General features: G+C 45.6%; 1 protein-coding gene across 4 annotated transcripts in view; it reads right to left on the bottom strand.

The window, feature by feature from the left end:
* Positions 1–18,056, bottom strand: part of lrch2 (leucine-rich repeats and calponin homology (CH) domain containing 2) — a 103,205-nt gene that overhangs the window by 5,520 nt on the left and 79,629 nt on the right. For all 4 annotated transcript variants that reach the window (XM_057350640.1, XM_057350648.1, XM_057350656.1 and 1 more), the window contains 4 exons: positions 10,861–10,914; positions 9,791–9,854; positions 6,278–6,390; positions 50–187 (listed from right to left, as the gene is read on the bottom strand). In XM_057350640.1, the coding sequence (XP_057206623.1) occupies positions 50–187; positions 6,278–6,390; positions 9,791–9,854; positions 10,861–10,914 (369 nt within the window). The remainder of the gene's footprint in view (positions 1–49; positions 188–6,277; positions 6,391–9,790; positions 9,855–10,860; positions 10,915–18,056) is intronic.

Below are 18,056 nucleotides of genomic sequence, written 5' to 3'. Positions count from 1 at the left end.
TACATCATAATAAATAGACAGTCAAGCAAACTAGTTCAATATGACTAACCACTGCAGGGGACGGCACGTGAATGCTGGCAACAGAACGAGGACGAATGTGATTGGCCAGATGGCATAAAACAACACCATCCATTAAAGCAGCACCCACATCATCTGGCAGCAAAACCTTTAACCTGGACTCAAGGTTCTGTGGACAAACACAACCACTTTGTTTACTTTCATTTCAAAGACCAAATCATGTGAAAACAATAATCTGAACGTAATCGTGAAAAAACATCATAAGATAAAATGTTGTCATTCAGCGCCAGGGACAGTACAGGCTGTCAACTTGACATGGCTGAAGGAGTTTTCAACATAAGCATCTCTATCCATTAATGTCTTGTTCATTTAACTGAGAAACGTCTATTTACCAGAACATTGATGTGCTAAATTCTACTTAAGGTTACTTTGTTCGCTTTGTAATGTTTTTGTTTACAATCCAGCTGTTTTGGAAAAGTTTGTGGAATTACAGATGTATCATGCCATGACACTGAAAGGATAGGAATCAATTATTGGCTAAAATAAAACAGACCTTTCTGAGGTCATTGATTTAACAACTAAACAAATGTGTCAGCATCAGCTCCCAGTGAAAATGAGAAACATACAGCGGCTAACACAGAAATCAAATAATTGCTTTTGCAATGTTTACAAGAATGCTTTCCTATAGCTTAGTGGTTAGAGCTTGGCACTAGCAATGTCAAGGATATGGGCTCAATCACAGGGATTGCACATACTTAGAAACAAATGTATAGTATATTGCAGTCGCTTTGGATAAAAGCGTCTCCCAAAATTGCATAAATGTAAATGTAGAATGCTGAAAGACCGTTTACCATTATAAACATCTGGGTACTAATAGTTTGTTATTGAGAAGATATGGGACACATCTGTGTGAATGTTAAAGCAACACTAGGGTGTTTTTCAACCATTAAATAATCTCTCTAAAATTATTTTAGTGGTAGAGCAACTCTTAACTGGACGAATTTTACTGCTGCTGCTACCTAAGCAGCCCTCTATCGGCTGAAATCACAATTGTAACTTTAGTGTGCGGGTAGGTTCACAAGCCCTGTCCATCACCTGATTTACAGAATACATCACGTTTTACTTACTCGTAGCCTGGGTGAAGTCAGCCAGCAGCTAACAATAAGACGAAACGATCTAGTTCAACACAAGTCTCCAAACCATCACCATGGCAGAGCCAGCAAAAAAACAAAGAGGAAAAGAGAGAGAGTGAGTCCATGAGAGACACCTCTGGCCGAACCTTGCACAGATGAGTAACGCCGAGAAGGTCCGCTTTCTCGACGCACCCATCTCGCAAGGGGGGGGGGGGGGCTGTTTGGTTATACTGTTGAGCCGCAGTTCTCGACAGTAAAGAAGCAGACAGAGGATATCAAGCATATCCTCCCTCGCCGCGACTCGGCCGTCGAGTCCAGTGCACCGTCTGCTTCCCAGCAGCCCTGATCCTCTTCGACGCCCTCCGGCTCTGGCGCCCCCCACTCAGGCGCCCCCCCCGGAAGGGACATCGAAGAGGAGACCATCGCCCCATCAGCAGCCGCGGCGAAAGCAGAAGCGGCCCTCATGGGAAGACCCCAGGGAGATCGAGAATACCATCGGGCCCGACACCAGCCATTCCATCGCTGGGTGGTCAATCCGGGACGGTTCCTGCCCCGTCCCAACAGCCCACTTCTAAGAGTTTTCTCACTCTCTGGGCGTTTATCATAGCCACTCTCACCCTCTACACGATGGTGTTCGGCAACTCGACGTTGCGTCACGGCGAGACCCAATGTCGAGGATAATCAGTAGCCCTCAGCACTCTCAATCGACAGTGCGTTGTGCTACATCATCGCCAGGCAGGTAAGCAGCAGAGCCGATCTCCTCCCCGGGGGCCTCCCCACAGCAAGGGATCCACACTGCTCGCCATCGAACCACCCCCTGGGAGGTCGATGAAGCAGATCATACCCCTAGCCCCTGTCTCGGTCCCTGGGAGCCTGACTAGAGCCCCCAAACTATCACGGTGGCTACGGGATATGATCCGTCTCGGCTACGCGATACAACTCACCAGACGCCCGCTCAAGTTCAGGACATCCTCTCAACCTCAGTCAGAGGTTAGGATGCTCCTGTGCTTCGGGCCAGGGTCACCACCCCTCTGGCAAGCGATTGTGCTCATCCCTCTAGCCGGGATGTTCAACGGGTTTTGCAGCCCGTACTTCATCATCCCCAAAAGGGGGGTTGCTAGATCTGCGTACCCTGAACAGGCACCTACTCAAGCTGCCATTCAGGATGCTCACGCAGAAGCGCATCCTAGCATCTACCAGATGTCAAGATTGGTTCATGGCAATCGACCTGAAGGACGCTTAATTTCATGTCTCGCTTTCGAGGGCGGGCATATATCAGTACAGAGTCCTCCTTTTCGGTCTGTCCCTGTCCCCACGAGTCTTCACGAAGATCGGGGAAGCCGCCCTCACTCCCCTCAGGGAGAGAGGTGTGCGGGCACTAACTATCTCGACGACTGGCTCATCTGGGCACACTCGCGAGATCTGTTGTGTACACACAGGGACCTAGTGCTCTGGCACCTAGATCGGTTGGGACCACAGGTCAGCCGAGAAAAGAGCAAGCTCTCCCCTGTGCAGAGCATCCTCTTTCTCAGTATGGAACTCGACTCTGTCTCCACGACAGCGTGACTGACTCAGAGCACGCTCAGTCAGTGTTGAACTGCCTGAAGCACTTCAGGCAGTCAGCGGTCCCCCTGAAACAATTTCAGAGGCTCCTGGGCACATGGCATCCTCGGCCGCCCCATCCTCGACCGCCCCAACACTGGCTACAGAGTCGGGTTCCCTGGAGAGCGTGGCACACCGGCAGCAGGCGTATGGTCATCACGCCTCTCTGCCGACGCACCCTAACCCCCTGGTCTTCAATGACCTTTTTGGTGGACAGGGTCCCCCTAGGGCAGGTCTCAAGGCACGTTGTGGGATGACGGATGCCTCCCTGCAGGGTTGGGGTGTCATGTGCAAAGGGCACGCAATGTAGGACGGTGGACGAGCCCCAGCCTGCGTTGGCGTATCAACTGCCTAGAGTTGTTGGCTGTGCTACTTGCACTGAAGAGGCTGCAGCCTCTCGTGCAGGGCAAGCACGTGCTGGTCCGGTTGGACAGCACAACTGCTGTGGCGTATATCAGTCGACAGGGTGGCATTCGCTCACGGCAGCTAACACGACTTGCCCGACGCCTCCTCCTGTGGAGTCAGCAGGTGATCAGCTCCCTGCAAGCCACACACATCCCAGGCGACCTGAACCAGACAGCCGATGCGCTCTCTCGTCAGTCGACGCCTCGCGGAGAGTGGCGACTCCATCCCTGCGCAGTCCACCTCATATGGGAGCAGTTCGGCCAGGCGCAGGTGGACCTGTTTGCCTCCTCGGACTCCTCCCATTGCCCGCTTTGGTACTCCCTGACCGAGGGACCCCTCGGCACGGATACCCTAGCGCACAGCTGGCCGCGGGGTAAGCGGAAGTACGCCTTCCCCCCAGTGAGCCTCATTGCACAGGTCTTGTGCAAGGCCAGGGAAGAGGAGCATCAAGTGGTACTAGTTGCGCCCTATTGGCCCAACCGGACTTGGTTCTCGGAGCTAAGGCTCTTGACAACAACTCCCCCCTGGTCGATCCCCCTAGCGAAGGACCTGCTTTCCCAGGGGAAGGGCACGTAACGGCATCCCAGGCAGACCCCTGGTATTTCCATGTCTGCATGGGACGAGGAGATCCTGAGTGGCCCACCCCCTGCGGTGGTTGGGACATCACTCAGGCTGGGACCTCGGCCACTAGGCGGCTATAAGCCCATAAGTGGCGCCTCTTCTCGTCCTGGTGCTCTTCTCGAAGAGAAGACCCGCGGAGTTGCTCGATCAGGAACGTGCTGTCCCTTCCTCAAGAGAGACTGGAGAGTAACCTCTCCCCCCTCCACACTGGGAGTGTATGTAGCCGCTACGGCCGCTCATCACGACCCAGTTGCTGGGAAGCCTCTGGGACAGCACGACCTGGTCATTAGGTTCCTAAGGGGCGCAAGAAGGCGACTGCCTCATCCGTGCTCCGTACCCTCTTGCGACCTAGGTGGCGGGCCTCAAGAGCCCCCTTCGAGCTGCCGCTCTTTCTCACCTCACGATAAAGACGGCTCTCCTGATGGCGCTCACCTCCAAGAGGGTAGGGGACCTACAAGCACCCTCCATGTCCACAGATTGCCGAGAACTCGGGCCCGGTGATTCTCACGTTATCCTGAGACCCCGGCCCGGCTATGTGCCCAAAGTTCCCACCACTCCCCCTAGAGACCAGGCGGTGAACCTGCAGGCGCTCCCCACCGGGTTGTGTCCAGTACGCGCACTGCGCCTCTACTTGGACCACACGCAGAGCTTCAGAAGCTCTGAGCACCTCTTTGTCTGTTTTGGAGGTCAGCAGAAGGGGAGGGCTGTCTCCAAACAGAGGCTGGCGCACTGGATCGTGGATGTTGTCGCTACGGCATACCGATCTCAAGATCGCCCCTGCCCGTTAGGAGTGAGGCACACTCCTCATGGGCACTGGCTCAGGGCGCCTCTCTGGCAGACATCTGCAGAGCTGCGGGTTGAGCTACGCCCAACACCTTCGCGAGGTTCTAATACCTACGCGTGAAACCGGTGTGAGCCCGCGTTCTGCAGGGCAACGTGTAGGACCGGCAGCCGTTAGGGCGTACGCCTGCGAAAGCCCTTCCCCCTTCCTCTAGGGGATCAGCGGATATTTACGCCTCCCTTCTTTCCCCACTGGGTAAAGAACAGGCATTCCATCCATCACTAAGCACCTTCCTGGGGGCAGCCTGGGCAGAGCAGCCCTGCCCCCTTAGGGCGGGGAACAGTTGAGTTATCTACCACATAGCTCTAACCGGACCTAGTGGTCCAGACGTGGTAACCCCCCCCCCGTGGGCGGTTCCGTCTGATGTATCCTCATGAATGGTTCCCTCCTCGGCAACCCATGACCTAACTAGGTGGACCTCCACCTTGCGGTTAACTCCTTCAGTCCGCACGTTTTCCCATGAGTTCTCCCCTGATGGTGAGACCATGTGGTGTCTCCACTAATTCCTCCCTATGGTAGGTAGTGGTCTCTGTAGCGTTTTTCCCCCGGGGGGGATTAATGCCTACCCAGTGGCCCTTACGGTGCCGGGCGGCTTCTTGCTGTTAGAGAATCAAGGCCCCGCCCGTGACGGCCGGTGGCAGGGGCTTCCCACCTTTTCCTAAAAAGATCTGGGACCCCCTACCTCTCCACTGGACGGTTACAAATACGCGCTAGCGCTCACGTCTGACTCGCCCAGGCCAGTCAGCATCGCTCCGCTAGAGATTGTGACGTGGCACAGCACTGTGGCATTTTCCATAGGAACCCCATGGAGAGACCGACAGAAAAGGAACGTCTTGGTTACGGATGTAACCTCAGTTCCCTGATGGAGGGAACAAGACGTTGTGTCCTTCTTGCCACAGCGCTGGCCACCCGCCGCAGCGGTCGAGGGATGCTCAGGCTCCTCAGACCAAAAGGTGAATGAATGCAGCACGCCGTCTCCCTTTTATACCCGAATATCCGGGGGCGGAGTCCGGCATGCAAATTTCATTCGCCAATTTCATTGGCCTTTTCTAAACTATTCAGAAGTTGATAGGTTCTCAAGAGCGAACCCCATCTGTTGGCTCGACACAATGTCGAGAGACCGACAGAAAGGGAACTGAGGTTACATCCATAACCAAGACGTTCATGCACGTAGACTAATGTTATCGGTATCTATAGTTACTGTGCGAGGCATTATTCCCATAGCGAGTTGACTGTAACTTATTGATTGCACCTATTACACAAAGCACGTTAGCTGCTATGTAGCTAGCACTCTGTGCGCTAATGGCTAACAACCAGTTGCTAACTCAGAATCTAGTTTGAGCTATTAGTATAGCCCAGTAGTATACCCCGCGGGAGCCAAAAGAGTACATGCGCAGTTTATGAAGTGACATGATGTAACAGCGGTTTCTGCTTAGTCAACAAATTCACGTGTATTGCGCTGCCCACGGGGAAGCTTATACAACGACAGTATTTACGACACGGATAAAAGACAATTGCGCTTATCAACCACATGGGGGAACCAAAAGCAAAAGTTCTCTAATGTTGCTTTAAATAGCTCTAAAAATGAATCAATAGTTTTGTTGTCACTGCTGACAATTTGTAAAATAGCCTATGGGGATTAATGTGGAACGCTGACCTGCCGCAGGAGTCGGATCTGCTCCATCTCTTCTTTGATGTGCTCCATCTTTCTCCTCATAGTGAAGCTAGGGTCTGTGGAGCTGAAGTCTTGTCGATTTCCACGTGAGAAGGCTGAGAAGAATTTACAATGGCAATACAATAAAAGATATTGTTGTTGCACAGCAGCCAATACACACATAGAAACATGCAAACGTGTATATACATTAACATGATAATAAAATAACTTCATGAAATAATTATATTCTAAAATAACTATAAATATAATAAACACAATAGTATAACAAACACTGTTAAAAATAATAAATAAGTAGGTGTTCTTTGTGAGTCTAATACTTCGTAATTTAAATTCTGTCTGCACACACTCTCATGTTGTTCAATACCTGACTTGCTTCCATGGAGCACAAAAAGATGTCATGCAGAATATGTGACTCAAAACATTCGTCATAATTCACTTGAAGTTGTGCATTAACATGAAACAGGTGCGTCAACATTTGAGGGTAACAAATGAGGGTGAGTAAACAATGACGGCTTGCACTGAAGCACTTCAAAACAGATCTGCTTGCTAACAAGTTTGGAATTTAAGTGTCATTAGTGTGACGTCACTACTGAAGAACAGAAGTCAGCCAGCAGCTCAGGCGTTTCCATAGTTACAATCCTTTTAATCATAGTTCCTTTATATAAGGTGAATTCATTTCAATTTGGATACTTTGTCGCATGGACATGACAGTAGAGTGTCCCGATTTACCTGAACAGCAGCAGAGAGATTCACTGTCTGTACAACTGATTTTTTGCTTTTGACTAAAATATGTGTTTAGTTTAAATACATACAATACACAAATAATCTCAGATGAGTTTTTTAAACTCTAACTGTTTTAGCTTCTCTTTCTTTTGTAGTTAACAACGTTGTGAAATATACTACAAAATATAGTTCGAAGACAACGGGCCTTTTCTGTGCAAATGCTATATGAAACCATTCCCATGTAAATTGCTGACACAGATTTTTCTTCTGCTCATGTTTAATGGTCAAGGCTCAATTCTTTTGGTTGTTTTCTTTTTTGGGATGATTGGTGCACTAATAGAATTTCTTGTTACTCTGGGACCAAAAAATAAACATGGCATTAAAACCACTGCCATAAACAAACCATTAAGATTAATCAAATGCATGTAAGCGTTTTACGCCTATTGCATTTCTGTACAATTGTTTTGATGTTTACCATTGAGTACCACCACCAGTGATTTATTGCACATTATGACTGTGTTCAAAATATCGATACATCGTCATGAGCCCCTGACGATGCGCGCATCGATACATCTGCCACCGTATCGATTCTGCAGCACAAAAAGTATTGTGTAACAATTATCAGGTAACAAGTGGTGTAAAGGATCTGATCGGAGTTTATCTGTGTTCCGTACGGAACAGACCTCACGATTCAATGGGGCAGTTGTGGCCTAATGGTTAGAGAGTCGGACTCGTGACCAGAAGGTTGCCGGTTCGATTCCCAGGGCCGGCGGGTAACAACTGAGGTGCCCTTGAGCAAGGCACCTTACCCCTACTTGCTCCCCGGGCGCTGCAGTGATAGCTGCCCACTGCTCCGGGTGTTCCGTGTGTTCACCACTTGCTGTGCGTGTGTTCACTACTCTCTGGATGGGTTAAATGCAGAGGTCACATTTCGTTGCCTTGTACTTGTACATGTGCAATGACAATAAATTGAATCTAAATCTAAATATGCATGTGACCCGCGGATTATCTGCAAAGTTTCACCATCACAAAGTGAAAGTTTAAGAGCGTGCTCTCTTACTTTCTCTCTGCATCCGTGAGCGCAGTATACATGAAAGTGCATTCTCGTATCATTCACTTTAACTGTGTCTTAAACGCAACCGTTTGTGTCGTGTAGGCGCTAATTCAACACACACATGACGCAGCTGCCTTATCCACTATAAAACTATTGCACGCGATTAAAATCAATGAAACTCCCACTGCTGGAGGGATGTAGTGACACTCCGCTCGCTCATAATATGTGGAAAAGTGGAAAAGCCACAGTATATGTGCGTGTAATAGAAAGTGAAGAGCAAAGACCTGCTGAAATCTTACAGAACCTGTTACTTTTATAATATTACATCTAGAAATTCGTTATACATATTGTCTATTTGTAAAACACAAGAATATGATGTAGCCTAGAAACCCTGTTTTAGAAACAAGGGTCTCTGTATAAGGACTTGTTTTTTTGCAACTTTATAGCCTACTCATTCTCAAAATTACTTTATGCATTGATTACCTGATAGGTAGTCATGTATGGCAATTTTCTGCAAGTATATTTTGCTGTAAATCTGTCATATGAGAAATGTAATAAAAACTGACCCGTATCGGGATACGCATCGTATCGTGGCCTTATATCGTACCGTATCGTGAAGTTGTTGGCGATACACAGCCCTATTATGACTCATTATGATGTGCTCTGTGAAACATTTGATTCTGATGGGCTAGTTGCCAAAGATCTGGTATTCCCTGATAGCAATCACTCAAAACTGATACTACATGGTCGTGCAGGTATTGAGATTTATCTTGAATGATGCAGCTTAATATTACAAAAATTATTAATATTATTAAATATGCATTATATTAAATACATATATGAGATTATCCACTTTGCGTCAGGTCAGGAATTTATTCTGCATTATAAAACGGTCATTTCTGATCCCACGATTTATAACGGCTGACCGCATTACATAGCCAAAATATAATTTTATTTACTTTATTTTATGAAACCTTGCTACGCATACAGAATAACCGTTTTATAAAAGCAATAAGCCCCGCAATAAGTGCATTTTATAACAGCTGAGGGGGCTTTAGGCACTCCGCTTCGCGTCGTGCCACAACACCCTTAGCAGTTAAAAAATGCACTGTTACCCACTGCTTCGTGGGGCTTATTGCTTTAATCACAACCGGCTAGCTTTACATTATCCTTTAAAATAAAATACTATATTGTTGTTCTCATAGCAGCACTATCTCTATAACAGCTATGGGTAGAGCACAGAGCACAAGAAGCTAAATATCAGAAAAAAAACTGGAACAATTATAAAAAAGGAAACACTGGAAGGACAGATAACCTTTCAGGCAAGCTGTTCTGATACTGTACATTGTCATTGTATTGCTGTGAGACAGGAAATCTAAGCCTACCTCATGATTTTCCTATGAATTCCCATGACGTGAAATACATCGAAATAATACCACTCTGTATTGTCCAAGAACGTTATCTTGATATATTTTAATGATTTTCCAAAGAATTCACCCATGAATTCCCAGTAAAGTTGTTGAAAAATAAAATGTGACAAATTGATGTTATTGTTTCTCAGTGCTTCCTACAGCTGATTCCAGACACAATGTTGGAATGTGTGAAAAATCTGATTATGATATTATCTGATGATGAACAGCTAAATACATTTATGGGTTATTTATCCAACTAGTGCATCCACTTAAACATTAGTACCTTTAAAAATCAGAAAGACATACCTGTTCTAGGTTTCAGGCCAAAGACAGTGAGTGTTGTAGTGAAATCATTAGAAAGCATTCCCTCCTGTAACAACATGCCATATATTATCCATATTCATATATAAAACAGTCCTTCTTAACCTCTTATATAAGCGCCCCTATTTTTTAGCATTTTATTGATTGCAAAAACAAGTTCAGAACATGAATGGCGAGTGTTTTAGCTAGTAAATGATGCTTAGTTTGTTACAGTTGATAGAATAATAATGTAAAACAAAGATAATAAAAATGCAGACACGATAAAAAACCTGTACATGTTAAGATGTTAAATTCCCCTTGACATGCAGCATCCCATCACTGGTAAACTACAGGTTCTTAAATGTATTCATGTAATTGTGACTGAAATATCACAGAATTCCATGCACAAATATTTATTTCATTTATGTGTGCCATGAAAGTACTGTAGTAAGTAAGGGATAATGTACAGGCAGCCGGTTCTTATCGCAGTAATATTTCGAGATAACACACAGTAAAATCGCCAGTTTTAAAAAAGGTCAAATTAACACTCACGGTGTATATATACAGTAATCCACACTCTCAAAGTGTGGATTATATATACACTGGGAGAGTTAATTTGACCTTTTTTAACACTGGCGATTTTACTGTGCAGCTGGCTGCTTGTAGATTATCCCTTACTTACTACTTACTACACGGCTACTTGGCACATGAGAAAAAACTGGACATGAAATGTGAATCTGAAATATTTGATTAGCTCATTTTTACCGAATGCAGACCTTCCATAAGGAAAAGCCGTTTACTTTTGGTTTTAAGGTAAGAATTGACGTTCAGATGTCACTAACTGGCAATTTGGTTTAATCATTTGTAATTACAATGTTATATTTATGTTTAATTTGTCAAAAAAAACCTGTCAAAATGATTTGCTGCATCCGGGTTACCGTGTTATTAGTTTTGAGAGGTTGTTATCTGGGAATAACAAACCTGCAAATTCCGCGACTGGCCAATCAGAATCAAGCATTCCAACGAGCCGTGTAATAATTTAGTAATAACATCCACACACCCACACTCAGTCTCACCTCACAATCATTGTCGTGTCCACTTGAGTTTCTACGAGCACTTTGGCACTTATACTGAAAACACAGAACATTAAACAAGATCAGATCTGAGCATGCTACAAAAAACATCTTAGCATTTAATAACCACAATATTACAAACATACTCCATAAGCACAGTTCATCTGCTAGTTTACAATTAGAGAACATAACATGTTTTTGTCATTAAATCGAGGTGGTCTGCAGGGATCAAAGACTAACAAAGAAACAGCACATTGTTATGACTTTCCTGTTCTGTCTCACTCTCCACATTACAAGGAAAGCACCTCCCTTAACCTCTGTTGCAACAAGTAAAGTGGCATCTGAAACACACTTTGCACTTCCGACACATACTGTACACCACGATAACAGAACATGAAATATGTAAAAGCTGTCTGAATTTACTGAAAAGTATGTTGTTTACCCAATGAAAATTCTGTCATCATTTACTCACCCTCTTGTCATTTCAAACCTGTATGACTTTTTTCTTCTGCAGAACACAGTATGTTATGTAATGTTGGTAACCGAACGCAAACATGACACAAAACATTCTTCAAACTATCTTATTTTGTGTTCTGCAGAACAAAGAGGATGAGTAAATGAGGGATAGAAACTCTTTCATCAATCACCTGCTATAAATCTACAGCCCTGAAACACAAGAGCACACATGCACTACAAATAAATATGAAATGAGTGCAAGAAATGCATTAGGCCTATACCTAAAAATATGCAAATATACCTCATACAGCATAACAATAAATAAAACATTTTGCAGTGTTTGATATGTTATAGCAACGATCTGACTTTTAGACTGAATTACATTGTTTTACAACTGTACTGTCCAAAGTAGAAGAAGATTGTATGTTTAGGAAATTTGAGGGTTTTTTTTTAGCCAAGTATCAGAGGAGTATAAGAACTAAGATACTTGTGTTTTTATAGTCAGTGAATGTTTGAAGGGGTGATGACATGAATCAAATACGTCTTGAGCTGTTGACATGCAAGTCTTGGTATCATTAAAACAGGTATTATAGTTAAAAATGTCCTCCTTATCTTTAAAAAGCATTTATGTCATCAAGTAGAGGTCTGCGCGGGACTGTTTTTTTCGTCCCGCTTCTGCTCGCTAAATTTTACTCCGCACCTGCAAGCTCCCGCTGAAAATTCACTCTGCATTCACCTGCTATCTGCTTAGAATGATTTTCGTCCCAACCCGAAGGATCCCGCTAAATTTAGATCACGTTTCCAGATCTCACATTTAAATTTCACCATAAAGAATATAAAATACGCTATACAAAAACATATCAGTTATTTTTAATCATCTTGTCAATATACAAAATTGTTCCTACATTTTAATGTCAATACAGTAGACAAAATGTGGTCTACTGTAAAAGAAGTGGTCCACGCGCGCAGCACATGCATAACACAGTCATCAGATCAGACTCTACATGTGGTCAGTTAGAAGGATGTCGGGAGTGGGCAACTGTCCAAAGACCCGCTCCCGTCCATAGTTACCGAGTATCCATCCACTACCGTCTTTTATCCCTAAAATTTAATACCGCACTGTAAGAATCCGGGTTCCGCGCAGACCTCTATCATCAAACTCTGTCACGGTATTGCTGGATTTGTGATGCCACATGGGCAAATTCATTTTCATATGACCGGCCCTCCAGAAAGACAACAACTTCTCCTTTTAAATTATCGTACCGTTGGACTGCCTACTGGCGCCTACCTGCCTACATCCCAATGTCACAGAAAAAGTTGCTGTTTTGTTTAACGATTGTTCTATTCATGTCAATGCTGACTCACGAGACAAATGTTTTATAGGCAAATAAGGATCCCACAAACTGAATGTATTTCATTGAACTCTTTCATGCATACTTTAGTGGTCTCTTCAGTCCACTCAAGTAGAAAATGAAAAGTGAAAATGTGTAAAATAAAAGTTTAATTCTTGTTTTTCATGCCCTAAGAGCTACAAAACACATTTGAAAAACATCCTGTCTGAAGTTTTCATAATTCATGAGTTCATTCCTGAGTTCTGAATTCCATTGCTTTGAGTTTTTATTGTGCGAGATGAACAGTGCGCTGATAATACTACAGTACATATACAGTGACCTGAATACTGATAACACTATTTATACACAAATATTTGCAATCAAGTCTGTGAAAATCCAGCTAAAGTCATTTTTTGGTGATTTAATGTTCCCTATCGATACTTCACTCGTACTGCGTAGCAGGACGCTATGGGGAAACTTATTTTTCTCCGATGACTGAAGCTTTTAATAACGCAGTGAATACTGCACGGCCATTGGTTAGTGCAAAGTAAAACTTTGAACCAATGGAAGCGAAGCTGCACGGATCTATGGCGATGGACCATGCCAACTTGGCCGGGCTTATGGCTATATAAGCAGACACATCGGCGCAGTGATGTTTTTTATAGCCAAAATAATCCCTTATATGTATAAACTTATTCTACCATTATGTATTTGAATTATCCTATGCGATGTAGTTTTATATGCCTGCATGTATGGAGGATGGGAGAGGGTCTGCAGCTCACATGATTGAGTCTGACGCTCACATGATTATAATCACATGTTGAAAGTCGAACAGGATGCTATAGAATAGGCCTCCTGTTCCGACATGTGTTTGTGACCAAATTGGGATGTAAGAGAATAGACCCTTTCTTCCTACTTCCCATGGTAATTAATAATAGTGGCATGTGCCTGAGAAGACGAGTATTTAAGCTGGGCTGGAAGAAGAGATGTTAGTTGTTCTGTTGTTGTTCTGCACGCAACTCGGCTTTATGTCTTTGATTGTATCTTTGATATTAAAGTTTTCCTTTGGCAATGGAAAGTTTTGAGAGTGATTCTTCACAGCGAAAAAGAACCACAGCTGGGGACCAGATGGTGGTGTGCCCCGGGGTTGGAACCCCTCCCAGCTGTCTCTCTCTCCTCCCCTCAGGATTCTTCTCTCTCTCTCTCCTCTGCTCAACCTGTCCCTTTCCCTAGGTCCCGTCCTCCCGGTCCTCCTCGAGTCTCTGGCCGGGGACGAGCAGGCTATGCAACGGACTACACGGCGGGACCAAGAGCTCCTCCCAGGGGGGCGGGGCCGACCACGCTGGACAACAACACCACCGTGGCTTCGGTGCTCTCTCCACGTCCTGCACTTGCTCCACTTCCTGCCGCCAGGGCGTCGGGGAGGTCTGGGCCAGCCTGCTGGCGTTGCGGGGACCCGGACCATTTCATGGATAGGTGCCCGGTGATGGAGGTAGGCACAATGATTCGGTTCCCAGATGCCCCGCAGGCTGCCCGTGGTCAGGCTGGCTGGTACCATATACCTGTGAGTATAAAGGGGGGTACATACCATGCTTTAGTGGACTCCGGTTGTAACCAAACCTCAATCCACCAAAGCCTGGTTCGGCCTGGGGCATTGGATACAAGCCGACTGGTTCAGGTGCGGTGTGTGCACAGGGATGTGGTGAAGTATCCGTTAATGTCCGCCGTTATATTCAGGGGACAAAAGCATAGAGTAGAGGTGCCGGTTAATCCTCACATATGACATCTGCTAATTCTGGGGACCAATTGGCCTGCTTTTACGGAATTATTGGGATATTTATGTGCGGCTGTTGCTTGGGAAAAGGAGCAGGGGAAGGGGGCGTTCGTGCAGGCGGGAGAAGCTGAACCGGAATCACGGGGGTCTGAACCAGGGGAACAGAGTGAAATCGAGAGACTGATTCTCTCGGAGCGCTTTACCTTTCCCTGGAACAGTCCCGAGATGCATCGCTGAAACATGCGTTTGAACAGGTCCGGTGTGTTGACGGACAGCCTCTCCAACCTGCCCTTCCTATCCTTATTTTGCTATTATAAAAGACTGGTTGTATCGAGTATCTCAAGATGCTCAAGCAAAGGAAGATACAACCCAGTTGTTGGTGCCACAGAGCTGTCGGGAAATGCTGTTCCAGGCGGCTCATTGTAATCCCATGGCGGGACATTATATGCAAACGACAACACTTAATCGTATAATGACCCAATTTTTTTGGCCGGGCACTCGCCAGAACGTGTGCAGGTGGTGCGCCTCTTGTCACGAATGTCAGCTGGTAAACCCACCGGCCTCCCCAAAAGCGCTATTGCGCCCTCTTCTGTTAGTGCAGGTCCCCTTCGAATGAATTGGTACGGACCTCATCGGGCCATTAGAACGCTCAGCGAGAGGACATCGGTTTGCATTAGTCCTAGTGGATTATGCAACCCGATATCCTGAAGCAGTGCCACTTCGGAGCATTTCTGCCAAGAGTGTTGCCGACACGCTGTTTCGCCTAATCTCCCACGTGGGGATTCCCAGGGAGATCCTCATGGACCAAGGCACGGCGTTCATGTCACGTACGGTACACAAACTTTATGAGTTGTTGGGCATTAGAATCGATCCACAACAGCGTCTTTCACCCACAAACAGACAGTCTGGAGGAATGGTTTAATCGCACATTAAAAACCATGATTCGTAAGTTCGTTCACGAGGACGTCAAAAATTGGGATAAATGGTTGGAACCCCTCTTGTTCGCTGTGCGGGAGGTCCCGCAAGCCTCAACGGCGTTTTCCCCCTTCGAGGTTCTCTACGGACGCCAGCCCAAGAAAAAAGTAGTTCAGACGGAATTAGAGGCGATGCTCACATTTTATTTACAATACTGTTCCAGAACAGTACAATCCGAATATTCAAGTGAGTGCAGCGCATTTCACAGATAATTGCTTCATGAACCTGGGAGAGATCAAGGACGGCTGTGCACAAAAGCTTTGGTTAAAAAGTGGGGAAATTCCAACCATTACAACTTCGCAAGGACAGTCTGGCGCTTCAGATTCGCAGCCTGTAAGTATATTTTCATTGTAAAAGACTTTGTTACGGACTAACGCGAGTTGAGTTTGTCGTGTGTTTGTGATCTGCAAATGCAGACACGCGCGCAATGTGCAAAAAGACAACTTAAGTCCTAATAATCAGTAATTATGTTCCAACTAGAGGCAACAAATGTCGTGTTTATAATGGGGTTTGTTGTCTTTGTTGAGTCGCGACGAGACGTAGCGTAACACTGGTTGATCACTAACGGCAAATCTTTAGGAGCGCGTCACTTCCTGTTTGCTGAGAGCGCGTGGTTTGAGTCGGAGCTCTTTCAAACTTATTCTTAATACATCGTTTATTCTTGTTATATCTTAAGACTTGTGTTTTAAATTGTTAAAACATATCCTTAAGTATATCCCATACCAAAAAATCGTCCTTAAACGCACCGATAATTTATTTTTATCGGATCATTCGCTATTAGCCTCAGGCTGTTAGCATTCCCAGCCTGCCTGCTTACTGCTTAACACACTGTTCTCATTATTACATCACTAATGGCTAATGTTTCAGATATGTTTGTACCTCTGAGTGCAGATGAGGAAACGTTCGCACTTCAGTCGGAACTGGAGGCTGTGGAGAAGCAGATCCAGGATCTACTAGAGAAGCAGACACGGCTGCGAGAACGTAAACCGGCGCTGGAAACATCCAGAGCTGACGCTCGCAAATCCGCGGTAAGTTTTCATCGCGATTTTAATACTCCTTCCACTTCTATTCCGCGTGTTTCTCTGCACAGAGCCCAGGCTTCGACAACACGGTCAGACCAAATGAACTTCACTCCTGCACCGCCACGAGCCAGGACTGGAGCGATGACCCAACCGCCGCCACCGGTCTTTGAGATCCAGACCAGGAACCACTTTGCCGCCCTCTGCGAGACGGAATGCAACGCTGTGGTCATCGGAGATGCAATCGTCCGGATCGTACGCGCTTCCTCCACTAAAGGTAAGGTGCGCATTCATTGTTTTCCTGGCGCCCGTGTTCTTGATGTCTCTGCGCAGGTACCTGCGATCCTGAAGGACGATGCTAACGTCGGAGCTGTCGTGCAGGACGCGGGGGTGAATGACGTCAGGATGCAGCAGTCGGAGATCCTGAAGAGGGACTTCAGGAGTCTGATCGAGACGGTACGCAACGCATCGCCCACGGCGAGGATCATCGTATCAGGGCCGCTTCCTACCTACCGACGAGGGAATGAAAAGTTCAGTAGACTATTTGCTCTAAATAAATGGTTGATGTCATGGTGTATTGAACAGAAGCTGCTCTTTGTTGATAATTTTGATCTGTTCTGGGAGCGACCTAGGCTCTTCCGCCCTGACGGCCTGCATCCCAGCAGCATCGGAGTGGATCTTCTGTCTGACACTTCTATTCCGCTTGACTATGTCCACCGCTTGACTATGTCTCCCAGCGTTAAGTCAAAACTTTAACCATAGTCTGTGTTCCTCCCACTCATCTGTTATAAATGTTACTGCTTCCAAATGCATAGAGACTGTGTCTGTCCCTCGAATAATAATACAAAATAACAAAATAGCCAAATCTCAGAGAAAAAATCTAATCGTGATTAAACCTGAGGACAATGTAATAAACGACCAAAACAAACTCATAAAGTTCGGCCTACTTAATATTAGATCACTAAATTCAAAAGCAGTTATTGTAAATGAAATGATCACAGACAACAGTTTTGATATACTTTGCCTTACAGAAACCTGGCTTAAACCAAATGATTATTACGGTCTAAATGAGTGTACCCCACCAAGCTACTGTTATATGCATCAGCCACGTCCGGTTGGTCGAGGTGGCGGTGTCGCAACAATCTTTAGAGACTTTCTTACTGTAACTCAGAGAACGGAGCATAAATTTAAATCATTTGAAGTGCTTCCGTTCAACATAATTGTTCCAATTGATAGTAAAAAATCATTGCTTTCTTGTACGTTGGCTACTGTGTATAGACCCCCTGGTCCCTACACTGATTTTCTGAAAGAGTTTGCGGACTTCCTATCGGACCTATTGGTTAACGTTGATAAAGTACTAATTGTCGGAGACTTTAATATCCACGTAGATAGTGCTAACGATGCATTAGCAGTGGCGTTTACAGAGCTATTACACTCTTTTGGAGTAACACAACACATCAATGGACCCACTCATCGATTTAATCATACACTAGACTTGATTATATCTCACGGAGCCGATCTAACCAATATAGATATTATACCTCAAAGCGACGATGTCACTGATCACTATCTTATAACATGTACACTGCGCACTGCAGAAATCAGCCGTTTAACTCGTTATCGACAGGGTAGAACAATTACCTC

Source organism: Triplophysa rosa, linkage group LG2, assembly GCF_024868665.1.
Source record: "Triplophysa rosa linkage group LG2, Trosa_1v2, whole genome shotgun sequence".
NCBI lineage: Eukaryota > Metazoa > Chordata > Actinopteri > Cypriniformes > Nemacheilidae > Triplophysa > Triplophysa rosa.
The sequence above is the reverse complement of the archived record's forward strand: the minus strand, read 5'-3'. Positions and strand labels throughout refer to the sequence as shown.